This window comes from Amblyomma americanum, chromosome 4 (assembly GCF_052857255.1).
Source record: "Amblyomma americanum isolate KBUSLIRL-KWMA chromosome 4, ASM5285725v1, whole genome shotgun sequence".
Classification (NCBI taxonomy): Eukaryota; Metazoa; Arthropoda; class Arachnida; order Ixodida; family Ixodidae; genus Amblyomma; species Amblyomma americanum.
In genome coordinates, this window is record NC_135500.1 from 134141887 (window position 1) to 134168349 (window position 26463).

At 47.5% G+C, this 26463-nt stretch overlaps 2 protein-coding genes across 2 annotated transcripts in view; one reads left to right on the forward strand and one right to left on the reverse strand.

Moving 5' to 3' along the window:
* The window catches only part of LOC144128367 (solute carrier organic anion transporter family member 4A1-like), a 299000-nt gene that overhangs the window by 141601 nt on the left and 130936 nt on the right, over positions 1 to 26463 (forward strand). The gene's annotated exons all lie outside the window — the stretch shown is intronic.
* Positions 2930 to 24944, reverse strand: LOC144129839 (solute carrier organic anion transporter family member 4A1-like). The gene is made up of 13 exons (XM_077663905.1): positions 24873 to 24944; positions 23716 to 24048; positions 21838 to 22107; positions 19948 to 20050; positions 19609 to 19708; positions 18517 to 18638; positions 14967 to 15299; positions 12418 to 12507; positions 10589 to 10787; positions 8815 to 8971; positions 7551 to 7812; positions 6378 to 6580; positions 2930 to 3136 (listed from the first exon to the last, which is right to left on the reverse strand). The coding sequence occupies exons 2-13, from the start codon at positions 24019 to 24021 to the stop codon at positions 2930 to 2932; spliced, it is 2352 nt and encodes a 783-aa protein (XP_077520031.1). The 5' UTR covers positions 24022 to 24048; positions 24873 to 24944.

Here is a 26463-nt window from a genome sequence, read left to right on the forward strand (position 1 = left end):
CATTTTCCATCCCCACCATGCGTCTGTCTTTAGAATGACTTTAACACTTCCAAAATAAGCCCAGGCAGCGTAGTCTAAATGGATATGTGCTCAACGCAAAGAGCTGTGATAAAAACAGAGAGGAAGAAAAGAGAGTGTGTACAGATCTAATAAACGAAGTCTGCAGAACCCCAGGACAGGAAACAAAAGGGTAATAAAGGTGTACAGTATAGCAAGATACGCTCGTTTGCACCGGTAATCTTTGTACAGAGGCGCGTAATTTAATGTATGAATTGTGGCTCTAATTTTTTAAAAACCTGGAAACGAAAAATTTATAGAGATTAGAGAAAAACCATTCGATGGGGGGGAGTGAGAAAATGAAGAAAGAGAGGGCAGGCGGCAAGGGGGGGGGGGGGGAGTGAGCTAGGCGCGCAAGAACCGTAATGCAAGGCGCAGCAAAATACCCGCAGACTGCATTCAAGATAAAAGAAAAGAAAGTGAGGAATCGTATTTACAACATGCAAAATTGCACAAACATATTCTGACGGCATGTAACCATGCGGAACTTATTTATAAGAACCAGTAATATGCTTGGGGCAGTCCGCATGATCCATTATTTGAGCCCACCTGGTGCTGTGTTCCTGTTTTCGGAAAGAAAGAGAAAAGAATGAAAAGGTGATCAAGAGAGTGAAGTATTTGCATGCGAAATGAGGGGAGATGTATGCGGGTGGTATGGGGAACCTAAAAAGAAAAAGGAATGTAGAATGTGAGGTTTCGTTATTCGGACAGCACTGAATTTTCCGCGTATCCATAATGTTCGTATGGCACCGACTTTTTAATTTTTTGAGCGATGGTAATATATGAGCAGGTACAGTAGAGCGAAAAACTAAGTCCATTAAAGCAGTCGATAGAAGCACACTACCGGCTCTCTAGTTTGCACTCGTGTTCAGACCTGAACCTGAACAATTGGACGACAAAAGTCACCATTTCCACAATGGTGCGCACTAGAATAGATCGGTGTGCGGGTAGCTTGTGATTCGGGTTGGGGGCTTCTTTTAACCGAAGTCTGTCCGATCATCGTATGCACATCAAGCTTTTCTTTGTGCTTGCATTCTTCCTTTCTACGCTCCGACATAGCTGCAGCGCGACAGACGATGAACAAAATGAAAGCACACGACACGGAAAATCGCTGCAGCGATTGCCCGTGTCGTGAGTGTTTTTCCTTTCATTCCGTTCGTCGCTTGTCGTGCTGCAGTTATGTCGAAGCTAAGCAGCCAACTTGCCCAAAAGCTCGTCTTACTAAAGCATATTACTTTCTAAGCTATGCGTCCGCCGCGGTAACAACGCTTTAAACCTCTTTCCGGCGCATTATATGGAAATAACACCTGAATTGGCGTTGCTGCATATACTCGATGCGAGTAACAAAAAAAAAGAGAAAGGAAATGACAGAAAAGTATGGCTGTGGAAATCAGTTGACTAGCGTAACTGTGCGAATCAAACTGTATGGGCATGGGTTAACTAGACGTGATCGTAAGGTCAAGAACTTACTATGCGTTCGGGTGGATTGTAGGAAGCTGAGGTAGCCAGCCTTCTATCATCATTTATTTTACCCTTAAAGGCCTCTATTCGGGCATTACATTACGCCTGCTAGCCTACTCACCTGTCCCGTCGCCAGCCCGTGGTTGGGGAGAACTTAATCGTCACTGTACACAGAGAAAAACCAACTATTACAGGGAGCTTAGAGTTAGCCTGCCTCCTCCACACGTTTCGTTCAGCCGCCAACAGGCTACCAAGTGGAGGCGGCTGCAAGAGCGGTCGCAGCCAAACCCATGGACGCATTCAATATCTTTCCCCATTTGGTAAATCCATATTGTAAACTGTGCGGCGAGCCTGCCACCGTATGCCACATAATCTGGCACTTCACGGAGGATCCGCATCCAGAAAATCTAGTCACATCTCCCACGCTTGAGGAATGGGAAGCTGTTCTCGCCAGCCCGGACCTGGAAGTTCAGTCCCGGTCCACGGCAAGAGCGCAGGAGGTCGCCGACAGACTTAAAATGGCCGGCCACCTGGAGCGGCTGAAGCAACCCAAGAAGATGGCTATCTTCTTCCTGACAATAAAGCTTTCTCTCTCTATGGAAGCAGCCAGCATCACTCAGATTACTGTAGCCTGCCTATAGCTCCCTGCCTGTGTATCCTTGTCTTCTGTTTCGCCGGAAATTTCTGTACCACATCGCCAATCACGCCATGGTAAGAAAGTCAAAGACTCTGTGCCGGGGCGCACATGCAGCCGCATCCGCTTTAGTCCTTTCGAGAAAATGTTTCTTCGATGGGCAGCCGGAAACGCTTGGCGCTTCACTAAGACTCCTTACAGTCCTCAACTCTGTGACAGTGTCTTGCCTCTTTTCTAACATAAAAGGCTCTCGCCGCGAGTTGCCCAAATGCGTCGTAAGGTATTATCATTTACCAGTATTACCATAAAACGGTGCGGCACAACCGTCGCGTCGTATAAAAGCACATGGGAGAAGTGTAGGACTGTGTCCTCGTTTTGTCTTACCCAATGTGTGAAATATACATTCTCGTATTCCAGCAGGGGAGAGTGTGGTTTCCTTCAGACACACCATCGCAGATAACGTGAACGTAACGCAAGGCAAACCAAAGCGAAAATCTGTCATACTTCTGTTACCGTGTTAACACCGAGCTTTTCCGCCGTCCCCAGCCACGCCCCTCTCCCCCTCTCCCCCCCCCCCCCAAACCCTGCAAGTATTGTATGTCGTAGGAGGGCACTTGATCACACGTTCATGTGGTTCAAACCAATCGATGCGCATTCCTGTGCAAGAGACTACGAAGGGCTATATTCATATTGAGCGTGCTGTGAAAACAGCGCCCGCCTTTAATATTTATTTCTTTTTTTTCCCAAGCTTCAGCGTCAACCTTCGACGCGGGGAGTTTAGTTTCTGGAGCGGCTATCCCTGCTGCTGTCGTCCCTAGCGTCTTCCTTTCTCCTGTCCAAGTTCTCTGCGTTGTCAGGGCCGCCCAAATTCTGTAGCTGTTGCTGCTGCTCCTGTTCCGGCTCCTGTTGGGGCTTGTCAGCGCCGCCGTCGTCAGGTGCCACCGCGGCAGGCGTCCCTTCGGCATGCGGTGAAGAGGGAGAGCTCTGTTTAAAAAAAGGTTTTTTTTACAAACAATTCTTTACAGGGCCGCTATTATCGGATGTCATTTTTTGTCGTTTCTTATGCACAGAACTTGCTCCACAACGAGAAGAATCGTAGGCAGCAGGCAGCCGTAGTTCCAAACAGGCATGCCAAACATGTGTAGAGCTGTGCAGCGCTTTCGGCAGTGGTTAAAGGGGTTGGGACATCAAATTTTAAGGCTATAGTAAGCTTGTTATGGGCTTCTGTATGTAAGGTCACCCACAGCGAAGTATTGGACGCAACAAGCGCTTAAAATATATTTTAATTCTGCTCCAAAGAGTCCCTAAGTACTCTTTCTCACGATCGAGGCCCATCGCTAGCTCTATAGGTGGTGACGTAGAGCCCTGGGAACAATATCATTGAATAGCAGCGACACCACAACACATAAACGTGACGTACTATGAACGGCGACGCGCGACATCGGCGAGGCGCTGCTTCGGCGACTCAGCGGCCGGTGTGCAGATCGCGGCATATATGCCGTTGCTGACGCACCAGCCGGCACCTCATATCGGCGGCCGAGCGAAGCCTTCACGTCGATGAGACGATGACTATCTTGTTTGCACCTTCTCCGTAATACGAATAAGCGAACCGAAAGACTACATTTCATATGTTCACCGTACATTTCATATGTGCAATACGAATAGGCCTAGCGGGTCCGCCGGGTTCGTATGTCGGCGGTTGTGGAGAGCGAGTTCACAAGTTTTAGTAAATATAAATGGTCATCGAGCGTATTTTTGACAACAGTGACCTGAGATCGAGGATTGTTTACATCTTAGGATGCAAATACAACAAGCGAGAAGCGCCGCTGCTTGGCGGTGTGACCCAGTCTGTCGGTCAATGATGCACACGCCCGCGGCGGCAGCTAACAGTCGTCGGTGTCGCTTGAGGGCAACAAATTAAGCCATTTTGTTCATCTCAAATGGATTTCTAACATGCCTCTAGATAAACCAATTTAAATTCAAGTACTGGGCACATCGGAAAAAGCAAAAAAAAGCAGTTACAATGAGTCAGAAACGCTGGTCCTCCGCGTTGACAACAACCTGGCTATGAATTAAGCATTCCCCAGGCTGGTGCTAGCATTCTTCGGCGATGCTTGCAAAGTAATCGCACTGCGCGAAGAAATAAACCCGCAACCGGCGCAAAAGAGATGAGCTTGCTTAACCTAAGTGGAACGCAGCTTGAAATTCACGCCGAACTAACGCGCAATTGCTGCCTGTACACAGATGCATATATGTAAACAAAAGTTGCGCCGAGATGCAGTCGCCGTTATGGGCGCATTCTTGCGGGAGTTACGTAACCGTGCGTTAAACGCTGAACCCTGTACAATTGTCTGGAAGCTTTCATTTAGCGAATACATGGACTGTTTGCTTAACTAGCAGCAGATATCGTAATCAGCAGGCACGGACCCTGAGCAGTCTCGCAGCGCGGCTACGAGGGCGGCGCGAAGTGAAGACAGACGGGAATTGGTCGGTAGGAAAAGTGAGGCATCGTGTTGCTGTAATGTGACCAAGGTCAGCTACGGGCCACCGACACAGACGTCCGTCGAGCATCGGTGTCGGCGTGGCAAAGCGAAATACAACGCTGAAACCACGTTGGCATACGCGGTATGGCGATTGAGATCGGCCGAAGCGAGCCGCTTGGTTTCAGGACTCAGTGTCGTTCTTCGCTCGCTTGGCTTTTCTCAGCATATCGCTGTATCGACCAAGTTTGTCGCCACATGATTTCGAAAAGCGTATCTATGCACAGCATGTGCACGAAAGCAGACGACGCAGAAATACGTGTGTCACAACTTTTGGGGCCCACGTGACCAGGGTTGCTGCTCTTCCCTGATCGTGACGTCGCAGCACACCCGGCGCAAAGAAACCGAAACCGAAATTGCTCTGTATAAATAATGCAATAAACAATTATTTACCGCACATATAAGAATTGCGCAGCGTGTATAACACATCCTGGGGCAATACGCAGCGTTTGAAACAAAGAACATGCCAACCAAATGTTTGGTGTCTCCACCCCTTTAAATTGCACTGTAATGTGATAGAAAGATAGTCGCGGTAGCCAAACGCGTAACTAATATTTTCTTCACGATGAAATGCGACAGTGCAATCCTAAAAGAAATTTGCAGCCACTTTACCTCTTCAAATGAGCAGCCGTATATTCTCTCGAAGTTAATGAAGGTCCCGCTTGAATTGTGCGTTTAAAAACTGCGGCTGACGCCACCTCATCGGGAGGAGATTTCTCGAAGCAGTTCTCTGGTTATAACTGTTCACGATTAAACGGCGCCTCTACTTCCATGTTTGATTTCCGATACTTAGCAGTGTATGGAAGGCAGCGAGCTCTCATATATTTCTAGGACAGTGCCAATTTCCACTAAACACAAATAAATTGTATCCAATAGACGGCCAGGACATTTTAACTCCTAGCTTGTTTGTCTTCGGCGCTTCTTTCCTATTCATTCAAGAAAAGACTAAACCTAAAGAAGCGCAGGACGGTTGCTATTATGCTAAGCGAAGTTAAGCTAAATCGGTTTCCTGTGGCGGACCGACGTCGTTCACCCTCTCTGGCAGACAGAGCGTGGCGTCACTGTGCCGTCACTCATGAAGTTACTCTGTTCAGACCACTCATTAACATGTTTTGCATTGGCGCGTTCCAGGGACGTCAAGCCATACGTGACATTATGTCTGACGTCATTGCATACTGGCGAATGGCGCGCACTTCCGTCCACGAAGCCGAGACCGCAGAACCGGCAACCATGCTCTTAGCAGCAGTCTCGGTAAGACCAAACTCGCCGCGTTGACTTAGTCTTTTCTGGAATTTGGTTGCTTATCCTGGTTCGATCCCGGCCGCGGTCAAAGTACTTCGATGGAGGCGAAACAAAAAAGCAGCCCTCTTCTTACGTTAAAGCGCACGTTAAAGAACCCCAGGTGGTCTAAATGAGCCCAGCGCCGACCACTACTGCGTCTTTCGCAGCCCTTGTGTCGTTTCGCGACGTTCCACTTTAAAATTTGCTCTTTGTAAAGCAGAGACGTGCTATATTTTGTGAAATTGAGTGACGCGTGCATCTTTCTTGGACCGTTTCGAGCAACCTTACAGGCAAATCTGAAAATTCCAGCAGGGCTTCTATTGTTGAGTGTCGCTGCGGCTTGTGTCATCCAGATGACAAAATAGAAGTCACAGTGCGAACAGAACTGAGAAATCGCAACGTGCCTGCGTCCTGCTGCTGAGTGAGGCACAGAAGAAGAACAGTATGGAGGCCGACTTGACGCTGATCATGACGCGGAACAAGTTCATGCCCATGGCCGAGTTTTCATAGACGGCGCAGGCACCCGAGCCGCCGCTGCACGTGCCTTGCCACAGGACGCAGCTGCGGTCGATTAAGTGCCCGAACAGGATCGGGCCAGGGATGGTGCCTAGTGCAGAGCGAAGAGAGAGCCAAAAACATGTGTTCTTCAATGGTTCTGAAGAACTTTTACGCTCCAGTGCACTAGATGGCATTCCTTTGCCTAGCTCTTCCAAGCTCTGTACTAATTACCGAAAACATGCTTTTTTTTTTGAAGCGATGTTTATTGCCTCAGGGCATAAAAACTATGAAGTGATAGATGAGTAAGATGCTTAAATAAATTAAAAAAGTTTAGGTTTAGCACTGGATAAACATGTCCGTACATACAATTTAAGTTAGAAAAAATGCCAACTAAGTAATGAGAAAACACAACGTTAGCGAAGCAAAGAACTTTTCCGAATGAATGAAGCAACTCGAAGCGGATGTCCAACAAGGGAACAGTAAACGAAGCGTGGTGACGGAACTCTGCTAGGCATGTGACCACAAGATTGACTTCGAGGGTACCATTGTGCTTGACATCGGGCCACGCCTGCGCAGAAGGCTTTTACTTGAGTCACGGTATATTCAGCAGACATGAGGAAATGTTCACCGCTCTCTAGGAACCCTCCCCCTTGTTACATTCATGGACTCCGGTCCGTGAACCGGCGGCTGACTGAACGAGGGCTTAGAAAGGCAAGCTTTAAATCGCCCGCACTCACCCCTGATGAAGGAACCGAATAGGTTATATGAAAGGTCGAGTTCTGTCATTTTATGGCTGGTTTTCTTTCTGGCTTAAATTAAATTCTATTCCCAACCAGACAGACCTCTGTCTAATGTCCTCCTTTGAATCTCCGTATATACTCAACCAAGCGTCTGTTCTGGAAACGTTAATGGTTGCATTTGAAGTCGGAATAGTGCGTTCAGCTCAACAACGTCTGGGCGATGTTTTAGCGCGTGTCTGAGCCAGCAGCTCAGACAAGAGGTGAAATAACGACTGCCTATTTCAGCGATACGACATTTCTGACCGTGTTTTCGGCGCCTTTGTCACGTGCTCATCATACCCAGCAGCCTGATGGCCACGTAGTTGACGCCGATGCCGGTAGATTTGACGTCCTCGTCGATGGACCTCAACAGCGCCGTCAGTGCGGGCACGATGAGCAGGAAGGTGAAGAAGAGAGCTATGAAGATAGCACCCGCATACACGAGCACGAGGTTGCAGTCAGGGGAGCAAGGATCCCGCTTGGCCATGTAGTAGAAAAGGGTGTCGTTGTCGAGTGGCGTGCTCAGTGTAGGCCCGTTCACGCAGGTGCACTGCGTATAGAGCTGGGCACGGGCCAAACATGTGGCAGGTAGGTGTGGTGGAAAACTACACAAGACAGGCTAAAGTCGCTTTCAAACATAAAAAACATTCGTACTTTCACGCCGGTCATTTAAAGAAACGACTATAAATAAGAGCTGTTGAGCTCCGCGACTACTGGATGCTAATATGCTAAAGCACCTCATCGCGACTGCCAACTCATTGCTTTCATAGTCAGGAACAGTAGCTCCGTCCTTGGAGTAAAAAAACTTCCAGCACATCATAAGCAGCTGACTCGCGAACTGATGCGTAGCTCCTTGTACTGCTCTCGCCTCATGTGAGGTCAAGATTTAGGTTCGTAATTTTGTAGCTTAAATAAAGATCTCTGGGTAGGGGTGCTACAAGCGCCAGTGCTGCCGTATCTTTCAAACGTTCTGGCGGAGAGGCTGCTAAGCTTGGTCCGCATGGAGCGTTTTAGTGCAAAAGTACTTGTTTACAGGGTCAAACCGAGTCAAGAATCTGGCACCGTCCCTGACCTTGAGGGTGCCGAAAAAAAATTATTGCCGCGATTGGGTTTGGAACCCTCGGCGGCGTGAACAGATCGACTTCTCTGGCCACTGCATGGGAGCACTATGCTATTATCGCCGCAGCCAATCACGCCTCATATTAAACTGCAACACTCTCGGGCTATGCACTGCACATCGGAGTCTTCAACATCCATTTGCGGCGGGAACCGATCAGGTCACCTTAACCTCTACGAGATCCTAATATCGACGCCAGATGTGCCGACGACGCAGTAAAGCAAAACCATACGCCAAACCAGTCTAAGCACACACATTCGCGAGTCTACTCAGTTGAACTACGTTAAAACCCTACCACTTTTTTTTGCACGAAACAATGCGCCCGTGTTGCCAAACCTGCACTGTCGTCGAAGCTTTCATGATAGTGCATTTTCGCGATCGAAAAGTGCTTCTCCCGGGCCAGGATTTACGCCCGAGTGGGGAGGCAGGACAAAGTCGCGCACGCACCTTGGTCTTCTTCGATCGTTTCTCGTCAGCGCAGCCGGCGATACAGGGCGAGTAGTAGGTGAAGTTGTCACTGCCACAGACAGGGTCAAACATGACGCCCGTGCAGTTGCAGTGAGCATTGCAACCACGCTCCAGGTCGGGGAAGGTGAGCTTTTGGCTGCACGCACGCACGAGCCGCGAGTAGCGGCTGTCAGTTTTCGTACTGTGATCGTGCGGAAACGGTGAATGTGCAAGGCTGTATGTGATTCTCCGTTAAGTCCTTTTCGGCAACATTTCATGGGCATATCGAACTTGCATTATTAATTTCTCCTAGCCTGATTTCATTGTGTACTGGCCAAAAAAAAGTTTCTGTATTTGGTCCTCTCGCGGCCTAAAGGAAGGAAAGCAATTGCCTTACATCTGACTTCAATAGTCCCCAACTACATCTAACCCCAGTGGCCACGACATAACCAAGTGCGGTAACTCAGCTTTATAGACATTTCCAACAAAGGTGCCGCCATATTGCTCGCTGAAATGCTCTGCGCCCTTGGTGCAAACTGCAAACACGGAGGACACGATAAAGCCCAGAGGGCACCTGCGACGGCCAGGTCAATACAGTAGCTCAGTGAGCAAAAAAATTATTACCAAGCTAGAAGATTTTAGTGCGAGCTTCATGGAGTAGCCAATCGAGCAATAAGACGATGCCTAGTTTGAAACGTCTTTATGTTACCTGTAGCTCAGGGCCCCATGGACAGCCTTGTCTTATAGAAGGTAAACACGGTACTTTTGAACTATCGCAAGTCATGAACTTAATGATGGCACCGTTTACCACGCATAAAATCGTCCTCGAAACTACTGCTCTAAAAGGTGAAATTCGAACTATACTTCAACGCGGCAAGAGATTTGCATCTTCGCGTAATTTTAGTATAACAGAGTTGTACTTGTGTAGACGTATACCGGACTATCAGAAGCCTGCTGCGCACGGCCAGAGGCAAGTGCAGGGCCAGGTGGGGCGTACTTGGCTGAAAACGCTGAAAATGCCTGCCTTTTTATAGATGTTTCGTAAGCAGAGTTAATACGGAGCATCTTGCTTAATTTTGACGGTTACGCTGTATTGAGCCATCTGAATCACCTTTTCTTCCTGCTTTTTTTCTCTCCCTCTCTGCACGCATGTCGGTTCCAGGGCTGAGCATACTGTAAATGACTGATATTGCTCAGAAGGACTTGCGTTTGCTTTCTCAAATCTTGTTGGTGCATGTAGAGTGCATTGTTAATGCTGTCAGATTGTTAATTACTGGCACAACAAGTGAAAACGAACCAAACATCACTAAGTCACTGGCATCTTTATTTTAAATTCATTCTGCGCTTCATCACGCAATATTTTTGATCACGTATTTGTGAGAAAAACCTCTGCTTTCGTTCTAAACCCATATGTTCCTACGTTTGGTACCTATGCCCACACCTGTGGAGCATTACATATCTGTGGGGAAAACTAGAAGGGCAAATATACCCTTAGTGAGACCTATACAATGCTTCACGGGAGCGGTTAGTTTTTGCCCCAAGACTCCGGGCAGCTTTGAATTCTTAATAAAATGGCGGCATATTCTAAAACTACCCCTCCTAAATACAATTAATCTGCGGTAACTATATTGTATCGTGCAGTCAAAACAACGAGATATTCGAAAATACCTGTGCAGGGAACAAGCTAATGATAAAGCGCGTACAACCAACATGTCGAATGACACGGAGCACGCGGTGTTTAGTCGTATAGGTCGAGCTGCATGCACGTGCTTACGCGCCACCCTTGGTGGTGAGGTTAACGAGCGCGCTGTGGGTGTTGTCGCACGAGTGCATGAAGACGAACAGCGTGAACCAGGGCACGAACGAGAGGATGACACAGTAGCGCACGATGGTCGACGACTTCACGTTCAGCTTGGTGATAACGTAGCCACCTAGCAGAGTTCCGCCACAGGCACTGGGCACAGCCACGGCACCTGCATGCGGCATGTGGAGGGCGCGCGGGTCAGCTCTTCTGGCGATTTGATGCCCCAGAAATGCGGAGGCAATAATGTTATCACCAGCGGCAGCCTAACTACCTGCCCTGCAGAGCAGAGACCTCTCCGAGATCTCACCAGGTAACAATGTCCTGTACCCTGCAGACTTGTTATTCTCATCTGTCCATCTAAGTTTCTCCCGCCACCTGATACGCTTGCCCTTTATCAGAATTCATATGTTACCCTTAACGACCATCGTTTTCTTTGCTTCGCATTGCATGCCCTGCCCAAGCCCATTTTTGCTCTTGATTTCGACTTTGATGCCTTCAACACGCATTTGCTCCCTCACTCACACTGCTCTCTTCTCGCCTCTTAACGTTACGCCTATTACTTTCCGTTCCTTAGCGATATGCAGCCGTTACCAATTATGCAGCGCGTTCTGAACGAGACATTCATTATCCTCTTCAATGTGTCTAAGCCCTAAAGAATTAAAAGCCGCTTGTTTATTACGGACTGTTATTTCAAAACAAAAACAAAATAAATACTCTACCAACCGAATATGAAGTCCTTTGCTACGTGCTCGCCAATATCTTTTTGTGATGTTATATCACCCTGCTGACAAATATTTTTCGCTACATGAAGAGTGTCTTTGGGCTCGCACAATCATTTGCTTACACTTATTTTTGTAGGCGATGATTCCAGCAGCAATATGGATCAACGTTATTGCCAACACAAACGTATGTTGTTGTTCTAGAAACGTGTTTCCTTCAGAACGTGATCGAGTGGCCTGTGCGCATCACACACAGATCCGGAACAATGCAGGGCTTCTTAATGCCGGAATTTCAACAGAACTTAATTCAACAGAGGTTACTGAGTTCACTCAGTGACCATCCATCTACCTCTGAACGCCATTTTCCGCACTGAGGTCCTACATGCCAAATAAAACGTTGTTCCTTGATTTTATTTTAAAAGTGTTTCTATTCCTTTTTAATGACATACATACTCATTAGCGTACAGTTGTAAGGCAGCGCATTTACTAGGTTCACCTTTTTCCTCCAAGAAGCAAGGCGCTTTTGTGGCCTACGGGCAATAACGTAAAGAAGTTCTGCGGCCTATAGGTTACGTGTTCGTCTCGAAGTCCGAGGTTCAGTTCATCGCACCGTCAGAAGATACTTTATTTTTCTTTGATACCATGGGGACGTCATGGGGATTTCCAATGACGTCACAAAAAGGAATAAATTATGCTCTTTGTTTCTTTTCCTAAACAAATCGGTGCTACTAATAAGTATTTCTGGCTCTCCTGCCATAACCAACCTTTCTTGCAGGGCGTCGGCAGGTTGATAAAAAATGCGATGGGCAAAGAGGCAAGTGCCTAATTCCTTGGTATGCCATATTTAGTAAGCTAGAACGAAGACTCACAGAACTTGTGAACTGTAAGAGAGTCTATTACAATGCCTCACACACGCAGTCCGCAATGTATAATTGCAATGCATGACTGACAGCAAAACTTAAAAGAGCAATGAGCGAATGCACGAATCCACAAATGGCCGGAATCGACAGTAAATACATTTTGTATTCTTGCGACTTCGCGATGTTTAAGAGGTCTCTAAAGTATATGCTGATTACGTACCTAAAAGGCCGGACGCCTGTGAAGAGGATATGCCGAACATGGATATGAAGATCTTGGTCGCGAATCCAGTCAGCCCTGACGCTACCATGGCTGAAACGAAGACCACAATGAATAAAAAATTTTGGTTGCAGCCCATGCGCAACTAACTGCGAGCCTTCTTTCCGATATAAATTACATAGCAGCTTTGAATTAAAATTCAGCTTTTTTTCTACTTTCACCATTTGTGCACAACAAATCTACTAGCTCCTATCAGTTTCGACAGGTTCAATGGCTGTATTGACATATAGCTGCAATCACTTAACAGTGCGCAAATGTTTTAGTCAATATCAATTTTCTATCCGATCGCACTATCATATTCGTGTAAAGAAAGTTGCTATTCGGGCTTCACTGTTTTCAAGAAATAAAATTCACCTATTGCGGTGCCTGGCAAAAGGGATGAACACACGGCTTGCCAGTACTGCAGCACGTAGATTCCGGTAAGTTGTCCTTTAAATCTTTCTCTGCATACTACAATGTGCTCTGCTATGTCTCAGAAAGCAAACATCGACCGAACTAAGGAATTTGCTTTGCTTTTTTTTTACCAAGAATTGCGGGCATAAAGACACCTGGACATCGGTTCAAGGGTGCCTTACGAATTCAAGAGTGGTTTGTCATGCAAGGCAGCTTAGACGAGAAAACCAAAGAAAAGCAACTGAAATTCATCCATTACCACACCCAGTACGAAGCACTACACCTTGCGGCTTCGAGAAAAATTTGAACAAGGGGCTGATCTCCTACCTGGAAGCGTGAAATGGGCAATAAGGTAGAGGCCATCGTGTACACTATTTAGGCATTCCATGCAGGGCTTTTTTGTATATTCCGCAATTCGAGCCAGCATTAGCCGAATGTGCACACAGCAGTGGGTCTATTTTTTTTACCGATGTGGGCAGCTCATGTGGGATGAACGTTCGTTTTTCAGGTAGGTTAGCCCTTCCAGTACCGATACAGAACCGATGCCGTGCCGACAAAGGCAAGCCAAGTGTGGACTTGACCACACCCCTGGGCACAGAGGGGCGATACAGGTACAAAGGCTGCTGCCTACGTGGGATGCACAGCGACCCAACATCGTGTGCTAATTGACAAGATTGGGAAACTGTATGCAGCCTTTGTGACCAGATAGGACCCGAGTAGGTCCAATGTTGGCGGCCCATGTCACATCTACTAATCTGTCTCGTATCGGCAAGTGTGAGCGACCCTTCTGCTCTTTTGTAATGATAGCTACATTACGGTAGCATTTCGATATTTCACGCTGTCACGTGATTAGTCACGTGACCAGCCACGTGGTGCGGAGCAGCTTGCGGCGAAACCGAGCAGCCGGCGAAACCGAGCTGCCACAGCTGTGCGCATGCGCTGTTTCAAGTGGGACGAAGATGAAGAAAGAGCACCCAGCGAAACGCAGCAGAGAAAGACTGACTTTGCAATTCAACTGACCAAGCTCCACTCGGCCAGCTGTAGCTATCGTGTCACTCCAGGTTTAACCAGAGCAAAACCCCCGCCAATATTTTATTCCCCGTTGGGCAATGTGGGCTGCTGATATGGCCGTTAAAAACCGGTGTAGGCCAAACCCAGTGTTGGAAGGCGGCCTTGATTATTCCGTCTCTTATTTGGACGGATAGTACACATGTAGTATCGTGATTCTTATGAGATTTATTTTCTGCTGCTAACGCTAAGGTTATTTTCATTGTGTTAGCTTGAAATAAAAAAGGGTGTAAAAATTCTTAAAATGTATTCATATTAGTCGCTAATGAACAGGCATAATACAGGTTAGCCATCATCATAATTTCTATACATGAGCCTCATCAACTCAGGCTTCGGCAGAGGGAAGACTGACAGGTATTTATTGCCTTGGCAAAGGTTTTCCTGCATAGAGCTCAGCATTTTTGTTTAATCTGCTTTCAAGTGTCAGACAGAAAACCGATGCTGGAAGAATGTCAGCTAGCGCGCGCCCCAAGCAGCACAAGTAACTGGCCCAGCATTGGAACCGTATTGGCAAAGGCCGGCCCTATAAGGGACCAAGATGGAACCATCGTGTTGCAATATTGGGTCGATTACCTGCGCTGCTTCGGAGGTTTATGCTCTGCCATGCCTGATACAGGACCAACTGCTGTTTTTGTTAGCACTCCCATTTGGGCTTCTCCGAGCTTTTTCCTGCAGGGAGCCTACCGTTACATTTCTAAAACCGGTATAGCAACAATGGGGCATGAGCAAGGACCAGCCAAATTTAAGGTTGCTCATGCAGTGCCGACAAGGGACTGGCGTAGGTTTTTCAGGGGCGCCTGCGCCCCAACTGCGCACATGCAACCCACAGGTCTCAACATGGTTTTCTGTATATATTGTAACAGCGTGCGAGCTCTTAACAAATAATTAGTTACTAGCATGAACTGTAACTTCCTGATGTGTGATTGACTGCTTCCTGCAATCTACTCACATACGCGTGGTTTTAGGTTTCTCAATCGACCAGCGCTCTTTTTTGATGAGAGTATGCATTCACTGGTGGCAGGTCGACTCACTTTCGGCAGACGCCGCAAGCGTCAGGCAGATGAAGGTGGGATTGTAGATTAGCCTCCGGACGTGGTTAACGAAACTGCGCTCCCCGGTCACCGGATTCGGGCTGGACACAACGTTCCTCTGCGCGCTCTGCGCATCCTTTGGTTCCAGCGCGTCGTGCTCTGGGCTCGCTGCGTCCCTTTGTTCCGGAGCATCTTCCATCGGTTCTGGTGCCTCCTTCGGTTCCTCTGCAGCCTTCGAGTCTTGCACGTCAGGCGTGCCCGGGCATTGCTTCGACTGCTGCTTTTCCTTCTCCTTCTTCTTCTGGGCCACTTCTAATGCTTTCAGCTTGGCAGCTGCGCGAAGAACACGCACAACCATCACGTGATCATCCGCCTTGCAATAACTTTTACGAATTGAATTTCGCAGCTACGTCTTCTGGCGGTGATGGCGGTGGTAACGTTCGAAAAATGTGAATGACCTCTAGCTACTGCGACGTGAAATAGACTAGCAAGACAGTGCACTATGGTGAGCTTGGGCTCCGACTGAATGCTGCATTCTGGTGTACTGTCCCGTGGGTCATTCCTTTCGAATATTTAACTTGGTCTACTCTATGCAACTTAATCGTACATAATGGATAACTCTATCCAATCATTGCTCCTTATAAAATCGTTTACATTTCATTGCTCTTTCCGGTTGCGTTGACGTTTGTCCAGTAGAAAAAGAGGAATTTATCGCCCAGAAAATTGAATTTAAAAATTTTTCCGTCAGTCAAATGAGACTTGTGAAGTCCTTTCTGAAAAGGAAACATTGGTTGAATTTTAATATGAATGGCGGTACGGAGAAGCATCTTCAACACGCGCCTCGAATTCTATGTAGACGCATGCATTTTATTTGCGAAATCAACCGATGATGGCGACAGCGGCATTTCAGTTTTAGTGCGAAAGCAATATTTTATGAGGTCTGACCTTCTGATTGAGTTTGTGTGAAGCTTGACCTTGAGCCTGAACTTGGCCAAACCACACATAAGCAAAAAGATTCGAAACCACGGCGGCGTTGATAGATCAGCTTCGCTTGCCACAGCAATAGAACGCTGTGTTCTCGTTGCAGCCGATCACACCTCGTGTTAACGGCAACACACACTCGCGCTGTGCATTGCACGTCCTCGACTTCTTCAACTAATACTGCTATCGCACTAGTATTCACACTGTCGCGCTGTGCATTGCACATAGTCGGCTTCATAACCTAATACTACTATATTAGCCGCCGCGGTGGCACAGTGGTTATGGCGCTCGGCTGCTGGCCCGGAAGACGCGGGTTCGATCCCGGCCGCGGTGGTCGAATTTCGATGAATGTGGAATTCTAGAGGCCCGTGTACTCTGCGATGTCAGTGCACGTAAAAGAACCCCAGGTGGTCGAAATTTCCGGAGCCCTTCACTACGGCGTCTCTCATAGCCTGAGTCGCTTTGGGACCTTAAACGCCCATAAACCAAATCAAACTAATACTACTATCGAACTAATATTGTCGCCATACGTACCGATAACCCGGCCAAGCAATACCATAAGCGAACCAGACGAAACACATACTGCCGCAAGTCTACACAGTTCAACTACGTTGAAACTCTACCACTTTTTTGTCTTTTTTAGCTCATGAAAGGTTAGACTTCAGTGAGATTGGCCTCTTTGTGATTATAACGTAGTATCCTATCGTTTCTGGCAAAATTATATTTGTCTCTTTGTCCCTTTAATACTGCAGAGAACAAAATTTCATACATTTTCTCAGAAATTCCATCAATCGTTCTGTAGAAATAAATGCATAGCTCCTGAACGAACGTCGGGTTTTGTTACTGAATTTAAGCTTTTAATTGCTAAGAGGTTTATGGTATATGGTTTATGAGAGTTTAACGTCCCAAAGCGACTCAGGCCATGAGAGATGCCGTAGTGAAGGGTTCCGGAAATTTCGACCACCTGGGATTCTTTAACGTGCCCTGACATCGCACAGCACACGGGCCTCTAGAATTTCGCCTCCATCGAAATTCGACCGCCGCGGCCAGGATCGAACCCGGAGTCTTTCGGGTCAGCAGTCGAGCGCCATAACCACTGAGCCACCGCGGCGGCCAATTGGTAAGAGGTAAGTGCTCATCAAGCCAACTTAGAAGCTTCATCAGCATGCTTACGAATATGCCTATGTGATTTCTTGACTACTCAACAGCAGGAATCAGTGGCGCATGGCTTCGCATTGCTCTGTGCTCAGGAATGCATGGCGTCATAATTCGTGTCACCTGCAAAACACTGCGCGCGTTTCGTCGATATTGAGGTTTAACTCCAGTAAGCCGGAAGACTTCGAGTCCGGATAAATTGCTGACGTAAGCCGACGAAAATACTCTGCTGTTTATACGCAAGTAGGCCGAGTCTCGAAAATTATGCGATCCCATGATGACAACCTGCGGGAAAGCTTCAGGTAGCAGTAGTATGCCTATATAAGGAATCTACCCAGTAGTTTCCTATGTCACTCCCATCAGCGTTAATACGAAACCATAAGGTGAGGTCGAGGTTTTTTTGTTTGTTTTTTTCTGGACACACAGCGCTGTGGTGACGAAAAATGGTCGAGCATATCTAAGAACACAAGTGTCCGCGCAGTATCGAGGGCATCCGCATGCACGATCTGACTACTATTTTCAGTGAAGAGGGGGGCACACGGGTGCGACGCGATGGTTTCCATAAGTGTGCTGTCCTAAAGCGTGCTCGCGAGCCCGAAGCGCACGTTCAGGTGCCGTCAAGTCGAGTTTGGAGTTAAACTTCGCAGTAACATGCAGCGAGATAAGTAGCTTACTATATGCTTGACAATAGCGTTATCGGTCGCTGCAAAGTAAAGAGCGTTCGCTGAGGCATCTATTTGTCACAGGCCAGAATGTGGTCTCGCTTTTATAAAGACCAAAATGGTCGTCTCCAGCAGGTTGTGAAATAACGGCTTAATCTATCCCACCCCGGGCAGCTCAGTATCTCCAGACGTCAAGTTAGTGCGGGAACGGCTTAACATTTGCAGAGTTAGAATTGAAAGCCTACGCGGGGTATTTCATGGTGGCATTGAAGCTCGGTGAAAAAAGAGAGAACAAATTTGTCCAACACGTGACCCAGAATGCCACGTCAGAGTGAGTAATACATAGCGCCGGGCAGGACAGCTCTTATTCTATTAGCCACACTGGAGACTGAAGGGAGGGAGGCTTCCAGGCCAGGAATTGGCACTGCCAAAGGGAAAAATAATACAACAGAAGCTTTATCGAAGAAGCGATCATATTTAAGAATAAATCATCACAAGGTGGTACCAAAGCTCTGCGTCATTCTTTTTAACATTGTTAAAGGTTTATAACCTGTGGAAAAACAAGCCCTTCTCAGTAAAATCTCTACTTGTTACTCAGCGCCATGCTCTGCTGCCATTGAAGCTTGCTGTTTTGTCTGTTCCCCGATTGTTCATATTGACTTATTCGCATTTTTGTGATGAACACCAGGCGTTACATCAAGAGATTTCCTCAATAAGCAGATAATTCAAACAAATGAGCCTCTTTTACGTACTTGGTAGCTCCCTGGGAAAGCTGGCGACTGGAAAAGCGGCAAGGAACATAACGATTGAAGCCCCGAAGAAGCCTATCCACCAGGCGCCCACCCAGTTTGTGCTCGAAGAGTCCATGCCCAGCCTGCGTAGCGTAGTTTTTGCATTGTGCGCATTAAAATGGGGATTATTTCGTACATGACCTACAGCGCCCTGTGAGGCTAACGTAGCTCATCCACCATTTACCACAATCACTCAAACAAGCCATAAAGCCTGCCTGCCTACGTTCGCTTGTCAAGAAACTAAACTTGTGGTTCATCAGAAGATCTCTCCACAATGCACCAATCGTCTCCGCTCACAAAACTATGTGCAGAGTGGATCTTTCAAAAATATATACCGCAAAGCTTCCGATGAGCCAGTATACCTGCGTATTACCTTTTTTGGTGAACAAATCTTATAAACAGGTAACACTGCGACATAAATCTTTTGACTGCTAGCACTATACATAGCACAATTTAAATGAAAGCCTTTATCTAAGCATACATTCATGTGTGAATATTGGTCACATTCTCTTTCCTCCGTAGATAAAAAGTCACCACGTTGAATTTGTTCAACTTCGAGTAAAAAAACTGCCATTATTTTGCGCTTGCATTGAAGCAAAAGCCAGAACACATTCTAGCACGAATTTTAGCTCGTTAGACCATCTTTCTGCGTAGTTTTTAAGCTGGATAACTCTTTCTTACATTTCCGCCAACTTTTGGCTTTTCTCGCAGTACTGAAAATAGAATAGCCATCGGCAATGACGACTGGCCTACATCCTTGAACAAAATTCCAGTGCGTTCAAGATTTTATTGTCGAAAAGGGAAACAAAAAAGACACAGTTTAATCTATAGCCCAGCATCTGAAGCATGCAGACTGTAGAGTGCGCAAGCATATACTACAAACAGAAACGAGCCGGAGACCAAATGCTTCAGCACTGTATAAGCAATGCGGAAATACAACGCGTTGATGCAAGAATTATTTAGGAGCCTTTTGAAGCTCTGTACTTTTTTCCAACATGTCGCTTCCCCGTGGCAAGAGGCAAGAATATAACGAAGGAACTTTGTCGAACTCACTGTGAAGTATCGGCGGTTATGTCCGTATATTTCGAAAGAAAAAATCCGCCCAGAAGAAAGCCCATGGCGGGTCCCAGGACAGATGTGGCGTAAAAAACACCTGCAAGACGAGTTGGTCACACACGCGCATTGAACGTATTGAGCCCACATTTTTTAGCCCACTGCCGGTTCATCCCACAAAATTATTGATGCATACCAAATTTTCTGCACTACCTGCTCCGCGCTACACTAAGTGCCGATGATTAACAATTAAAAAGATAGTGTCTAAATTTTCAAAATTTATTTTTTCTTCGTTTCCTTTTATTTAGTCGCGACATAAGCCAGCGACTTCGTAATCACCCATGTAGATGGATGCGCTGCCGCTCGGCACATTCTGGTCCAGGTAAGCCACTCCAAGAGTGAAGAATGGCGACGAGCCGACACCGTGCAGCGCATGGCCTATCTGTGTCAGAAATGGGCATCAGAAAAACATCAGAACGCGTTTTGATGGAACCAAAATCCTAAGACAACCGTGTGCTGTGTGATAGTAAAGAACCCCCGCTGGTTAAACCTGTTCCGGATCCTTCCAGACTGTGTCGTAGTTTCTAGACCAGGGTGCAGCAAATACCCCGGTATACTTGTAATTTTAGCTAAACATTTTCTTGTATACAACATCACGTGTGCCGCCTTCTCTGCCGCTTAACATTTTCACGCGGCTGAAAGCCTCGTCTACTTCAATGCCACCCTCAACGCTCGCGCCGCAAGAGAACCGAATTGAAGGTCTCGGTTCGTTTACTGGTCACGATGTGGAGTCACTTTTGTGGCCTATATAGCGCGCTTTAAAAGGTGAGGATACACGAGCTCGGAGTTCTACTTAATCTAAGTCTCTCAGTGCAAACTTTTTGTGGTGGAGCGTTAGCGCCACGCGCAATGAGGCGAAGAAGTGAAGGAAAAGACGTGCAGTGGCTGGAATAAACCAGTTTTGCCTGTAGCTGTTGTGGAAACAACTACATCTTCTACAGTTTTAACAACTTTTAGACCTGCGCATATGACTGCTGTCCTCTTTTAAGAGCATATGAATAGAATAGACGCGGTATATAGTTTTTAAATCCGGGGCGCCCGAAATGCGACTCAGAGCCCTTAATTTTAAGGTAAACATGGTGATTTGCTGCGTCCAAATATCAATACCTCACCGTGTTGTCCGCTGAACCAGCCGCTGCAAAATTTTGACGAACTCCAGGCGGACAAGTGGTTGTACATCCGTACAGCGGGACGCGAAGTGTTCAACGCGTTGCATCTATTTTTAAATTTAAGACCGATTTCGAACATTTTACAACCAAGCAGAAAATGGGTCTGGTGTTGAACGCTGTAGACAAGCATTGAGAGAGCTTCACGGCCGATTTTCAAACCGTTCAGGCGTCACACAAGCCTGGCGCCTTACAACGCTAACAGACGTGAACCGAACAGCAACTGTTCTCCACCTTTTAAGTTAAAAAAAAAACTCACGGATAGAGAGAGGTCAAGAAGGCGGCCGGAAAAAAGAGAAGAGCGACTGTAAAGAACTGCAATAACAACACAACTGCGATATCTCCTCAAAAGCGACCTCAGACCTATTGCCTCATAAGTGGATCGAGAGGCGACCTCCCAACTAAGTAGAAATTTCGAGTCCACACATAAAATGGAATGCTGGTTGAAAAGAATAATACGTTCTTGATAACTTACGGAGATTTCCTACGCATATTGTGAGGACACGGAGCTACTTAAGGACGCGTTATTGCTTTTATAGAGATGACTTTTCGTTTTTACTGTGAAACCTGACCATGTCGGCAGCAGCATGACGTCAAGAACGCGCGAAGCGTAGTAAGGCACGCTGATAGCCCTGGACCTTCGCTTGAAGAGCAGAGGGCAGTACGCCGAGAGATGTTTCCTGAGGTGTCGGTTAAACAAATTTACCGCATCTTCCCACGAGCGCGGAAGAACCCATTCTGACGCAACATCTAGCGCTGAACACCGAAAGATGAGAACAACAAACACTGGCTAGAATAGGCACGTTAAAAAAGGGGGGTGCTAATCACCCGCCAGGTTTCTTAAGATTTCTTATTTCTGTTACATGATCAGTCGCAAGCTTCCCGCAATGCAGATTTGAAAAACAAGGAACGTCGTTAGGAATTAGAGTGTGGCATGGAAGACGACGTTGAGTAAGGCAACGGCACGTCTAAGCGAGCGGATGCTCCGTGGGCGGACCCTTACCATGAAGAAGTACTTGAAGGCGTTGGCGTTGGTGCCTCTGCCAGTGAGGGAGCACTTCCCAGGGCCATGTTCGGGGCAGAGGTTGGTGCTGCCACTCTCCAGCACCAGGTACTGCGGCGCGATAAAGTGAGGAGAGGCGAACACCATGGCGCCAGCGGACATGACCAGGGCACCGATGCCTAAAATGACCGGTTTGTGGCCCACGCCGCCGTGGTAGCTCACTGGCGTCACCATGATGCATGACGCCACGTTGAACATGCTCTGTATCACCTGCACGTCATCAACCACCACTATTTCTATAACCGGTCGAGACTTCCCGAGTGCGCCCAAGAACTACACCCTCCTGGCACGCAACTGTCTGCATGATCGGTTGTCAGCTGCAGATATTGCGTGCTAGTACATGTGTAGTGTCAGCGCTGCAGGCTGGTTGCTAACCCAGTTACCCTTTGTGATGGAACAGCGCAGAACGACGGAATAGGACAGGCGTTGAATTACAACACTGACTGTAAGTCAGCGCCTGTCTCCTGTCCTGTCCCGTCGTTCTGCGCTGTTCCAACACAAATGAATTACCAACATGCGCAAGCTGCACTCCTGGCCAGTTACCTTGAACGAAACTTGCGCTATAATTCATGTGTGCATGAAACTGCGCCTGCACACAAAAACACTGCCATTGGATGTTGCCAGGCATGGGCTGCCGTTGATAATCAACGTCAGAACAATATACTCTTGGAAAAAGTTAATGAGGCGCGAAATACACGGACGAATGAACGAATGGAACTAGCCCATGCTATAGCACTAGCCCATAGAAGAGTTCTACTTGAATGGGACAAAACTGGCGCTGCTTGAAACGAGCTGGTCCCGCTGACACATTTACTATGGCAGGCACATCCGCACGTCTCCAAGCTAACTCCGCCGTTTACTCTGATATCGTGTAGGGGAAACCTTTTTCTTTGTTTAGTACACTCCGTTTTGACTAACCAGTCTGTGCTCTGGCAACACTTAAATTAGGCTTCCAGGTCATTTCCGCTTTCAAGTCGGGCACAACAAGTGAGCAAAGCAACCTCCACCAGCTGAGGCGCTTGCTGTACAAAATACAGCGGTCTTTTAGGAACCTTTTTCGTTCGCCAGCTTGCTTTACCGTATTCCATTTACTGGATTAAGAATGTGAAGTGCATTTGCATCTGTCTAGCGTACAACCACACTTATGGTAATTAGCACGAGTATCCGTTAGAAAAACACAGCCACTAATGTAACGCCTTCGATTTTGTTCCCGTATTTTGTATGCCCAGCTAAGCGCTAAGAGTTTCAGTTTGCTTTCACGGCTACAGCAGCGCAGTTTCGGGCTCACCGCAAAAGCATGAACCGGTTGTCACTATACCGTGCTTCTTGTTGACTGCAGTGAAATGCGCGGTGGAAGATACTAGAGCCGATAGAGGGCCCGCTACAGCAGCTGAGCTTGGCTGTCTGGCTGCTTGAATATTCACTCGACGTTTCACGCAGGTACTGTACGGCGGAGAAAGAGGCACCAAAAACACTGCCTCGTCGGCCCGCTACCAATTCATACACCCCGCTGAAAATTTCGGAAGTTATTCCGGCGTCTTGGAAACCCCCTATTGTCAATATCTGCGAGGTTTGTTTACGAACAGAGAAAAGGTGCACCCTAACACATCTCGAAGGCGATAACTTTCCAGAACGTGAGTATGGGTGCAAAAACCCTCTATGTACTTTGCCCCCCGCCCCCAAGGAAAAAAATGAGTGTTTTTAGGTAAATTCGACTATGCCTAGGGGAGTGTGGAAACTTTGGGTTAAAGGGCACATGAATGCCCGTTGTTCTAAGATAAAGAACGAGTGGTAACTGTAAGTGAACGGTTGCCTTGCCCCCACTTCGATGCCGAGCAGCTGGAAGCGCTTCTCGATGGTGGGCGTCACCACGGACACGAGCCCATTGACGACGAAGCCCTGCGTCATGCCCAGCACGCAGAGGAAAAAGAGGTAGCATCTGGGCGTGCGGTAGCTCTGGAGGAACGACGGGTAGACGCCCAGCAGGCCGCAGTGCACGTCGTGGTTGGTGCCCGAGCCCACCTGGCCACGCTGCAGCCGCGAGCCCTTCACCAGCTGCGGTACCGAGATGCCGAACGACGAGACAGAGAACTCCGAGGAGCCTTGGTTCTCGCCGGACCACATGGCTGGATGGGGACCTCTACGGTGAAACTGCAGAGCACACGTCAGTCAATAGTGCGTCAGATTGTGCCGACGCTCTGAGGATGCGAAAAAGATTGCACTTGAATCGTCATAAGATGGAACCATTCATGCCAAGTTGCCCATCTTGAGTGCATAAGTATTTTGCATTAATACCTCTATTAGGGGCTGCAGTTCAACTATTTAGCCGCATTGTTTCACCGTTGCGATCGGTTAAAACAGCGCCACAAGAGACAAGTCGGACGAGGCTGGGAGCTTTCCTTCCAAAGCCTGCGACTGGGAGCGGAGACTACCTCACCTTCCTTTCCACTACACTCCGGTAAAGTCTGGACGGCGAGTGCTCTAGAGCCCTTGGCTATCTTCTCTCTGGTCTGGTTAAATAACACCTAAAAAATTTCCCCTGAAAAACCATGTCCTGGAGAATACACTGACTCTGTGCCTTAATATAAGGAACGGGAAAACTGAACGCAATGCCCAGTGCAAAATTAAAATCTCATTTTACCCGCACATGCCTAACTTTGCTTTCGTCGCCACGCCTGCGTTTGCGAAAGGCATAGCTCAGCAGAGTTCTCAGTACGCTTCCGAGAAATTCACTGCCTTGATTTCTGTCCGGCAATACCATTTGTTGGGCGAGTTGGTGTTTATGATGATGCATAACAGCGCGACAGACGAGGCAGAGAAGAGAGCGCTCTGTGTTGTGTCCTCTCTTCTCGGTCCCGTCTGTCGCGCTGTTATGGATCATTGACTTCTGTGCCCTGTACTAAAATAAAGGCTTGAAGCTAAAGCGGATCGATGCGGCGGTGGGCACGCTGAAGGCAACGCCCTGTAATACTCACGTCAGGTGAAAGCTAGCAGAAAGGGCCCAAGGCGATGATGGCGGTTGATGCCTTCGTTGGAAGCTGACGCGCGCACCACGCGCTATTCGGGTTAATTTCTTCTTCCTCTGCTCTCTTTTCTTCTACCCAGCTCGTCGTAATAAGTAAGCATCCGTATGTCCCAAGGCTGTTGTGCCTCACAGGTAAATTTACGTTTGTTGTTCCTAGGAGTCTGATTCTAAATTTTTACGAATTCCTAAAACGTCTCCAGGAAAATACAAAATGACAGTGTTAGACAAAGGACTGTTATTGTTTATAAGGGACTGTTTACATTTACGAGGAGCTCTTCACAAAGGCAAGGAAATGGTCACATTCAGATTTTGACGGTTTAGTGAACCATCACAATGGCATACCTTAATACCCTTCTACTTGGGTGCTTAAGCAGACGAGTCTGTGATGTGACGATAGCCACACTGTGGTCGCAAGCAAAGGTCGCCTAGACCAAACAGCGCACAAGCTCCACCTTGCGCCATGTGTGCCGGCATTCTTTCCTCGGTTCCATCTTTCGCACCGTTCATCCCTTCTCTGACTGCGCCCATTAAAGATCCCCAGCTGGTAGAAGTTAGTCTGGGGCCGTGCACTACAGCACCTCTTCGTAGCTTTCTTCCTCCCTTCCCTAAATTTAAATTATGTTGGTGACATTTCAGGAATGTATATGGCGCAGTAGCTGTCTCACTTCAAACTGGACATTTCAACTGCGTCATAAGGGAAGCAAGGAAGGAGGGAGTAAAGAAAAAATGCGCTTTTCATTTCCGGATATTCGCTTTGCCTTTTCTTACGGCACGGTGGGGGTAACCACCGGAAAGTGCGAAGTTTACTGCGTCATTTCCTTTCCAGGAAACAAATTTTCCCGGAGATAACGGTAGAGCTCACGTACGCAGCTATCCTCAACCTCATCAAAGGCCGAAGACGCAAATATCCCCAGCCACATCCTCTGCTAACAAAATATGAAGAGACATGTTGGAGAAGACTCCAAACAGGAGCCTTCCACAACCTTTACATTCTACACAAGATGTATCCGGAGCAGTATAGGGATACATGTCCGTGGTGCGGGGCAACCCCCAGGCTGTATCATATCACATGGGAATGCATACACAATGTAGCTTTCCGTAGTAACAAAGAGCCAAATGCGGAGCAGTGGGAGGACCGGCTAACCAGCAGCCAGATCAAGGTCCAGAGACCTAGTGAGCCACGCATGCCGGATGGCCAGGGACAGTGGTGCCTTGGACTAGGGGCGCCAACCACGCTCAGCCTGGAAGACATCGGCAATCTTCGGGTAAGCAGCAAGACTCCTTTATTAGAGCAATAAAGTTTATTTACTTACTCACTCATTTTCACTTTTCATTCAGGAGCCCACTTAGAGCGAGACATTTACTGCGCGTCTTCGTTTTTCATAAATAAGTGTATCAACTCTCCAGTTTTAACTGAAAAGCAGCGATGAAACTCCGGCGTTAAAAGACGATGAAATAAACGTCGTTAATCATAAAGATGAAACTTCGGCCTTCGTATGCAAAGGTCGGAGTGAAAGGGTTCAGAAAGTGAGAGTAAATCC

Coding starts and splice junctions, on each gene's coding strand:
- LOC144129839 (XM_077663905.1), bottom strand. CDS start 24,021: ATGTGGTCCGGCGAGAACCAAGGCTCCTCGGAGTTCTCTGTCTCGTCG. Junction 20,051..21,837: donor CCTTCAAGTACTTCTTCATG/GTAAGGGTCCGC, acceptor TTTCTGACACAG/ATAGGCCATGCGCTGCACGG. Junction 7,813..8,814: donor AACGATCGAAGAAGACCAAG/GTGCGTGCGCGA, acceptor GCCCGTGCCCAG/CTCTATACGCAGTGCACCTG.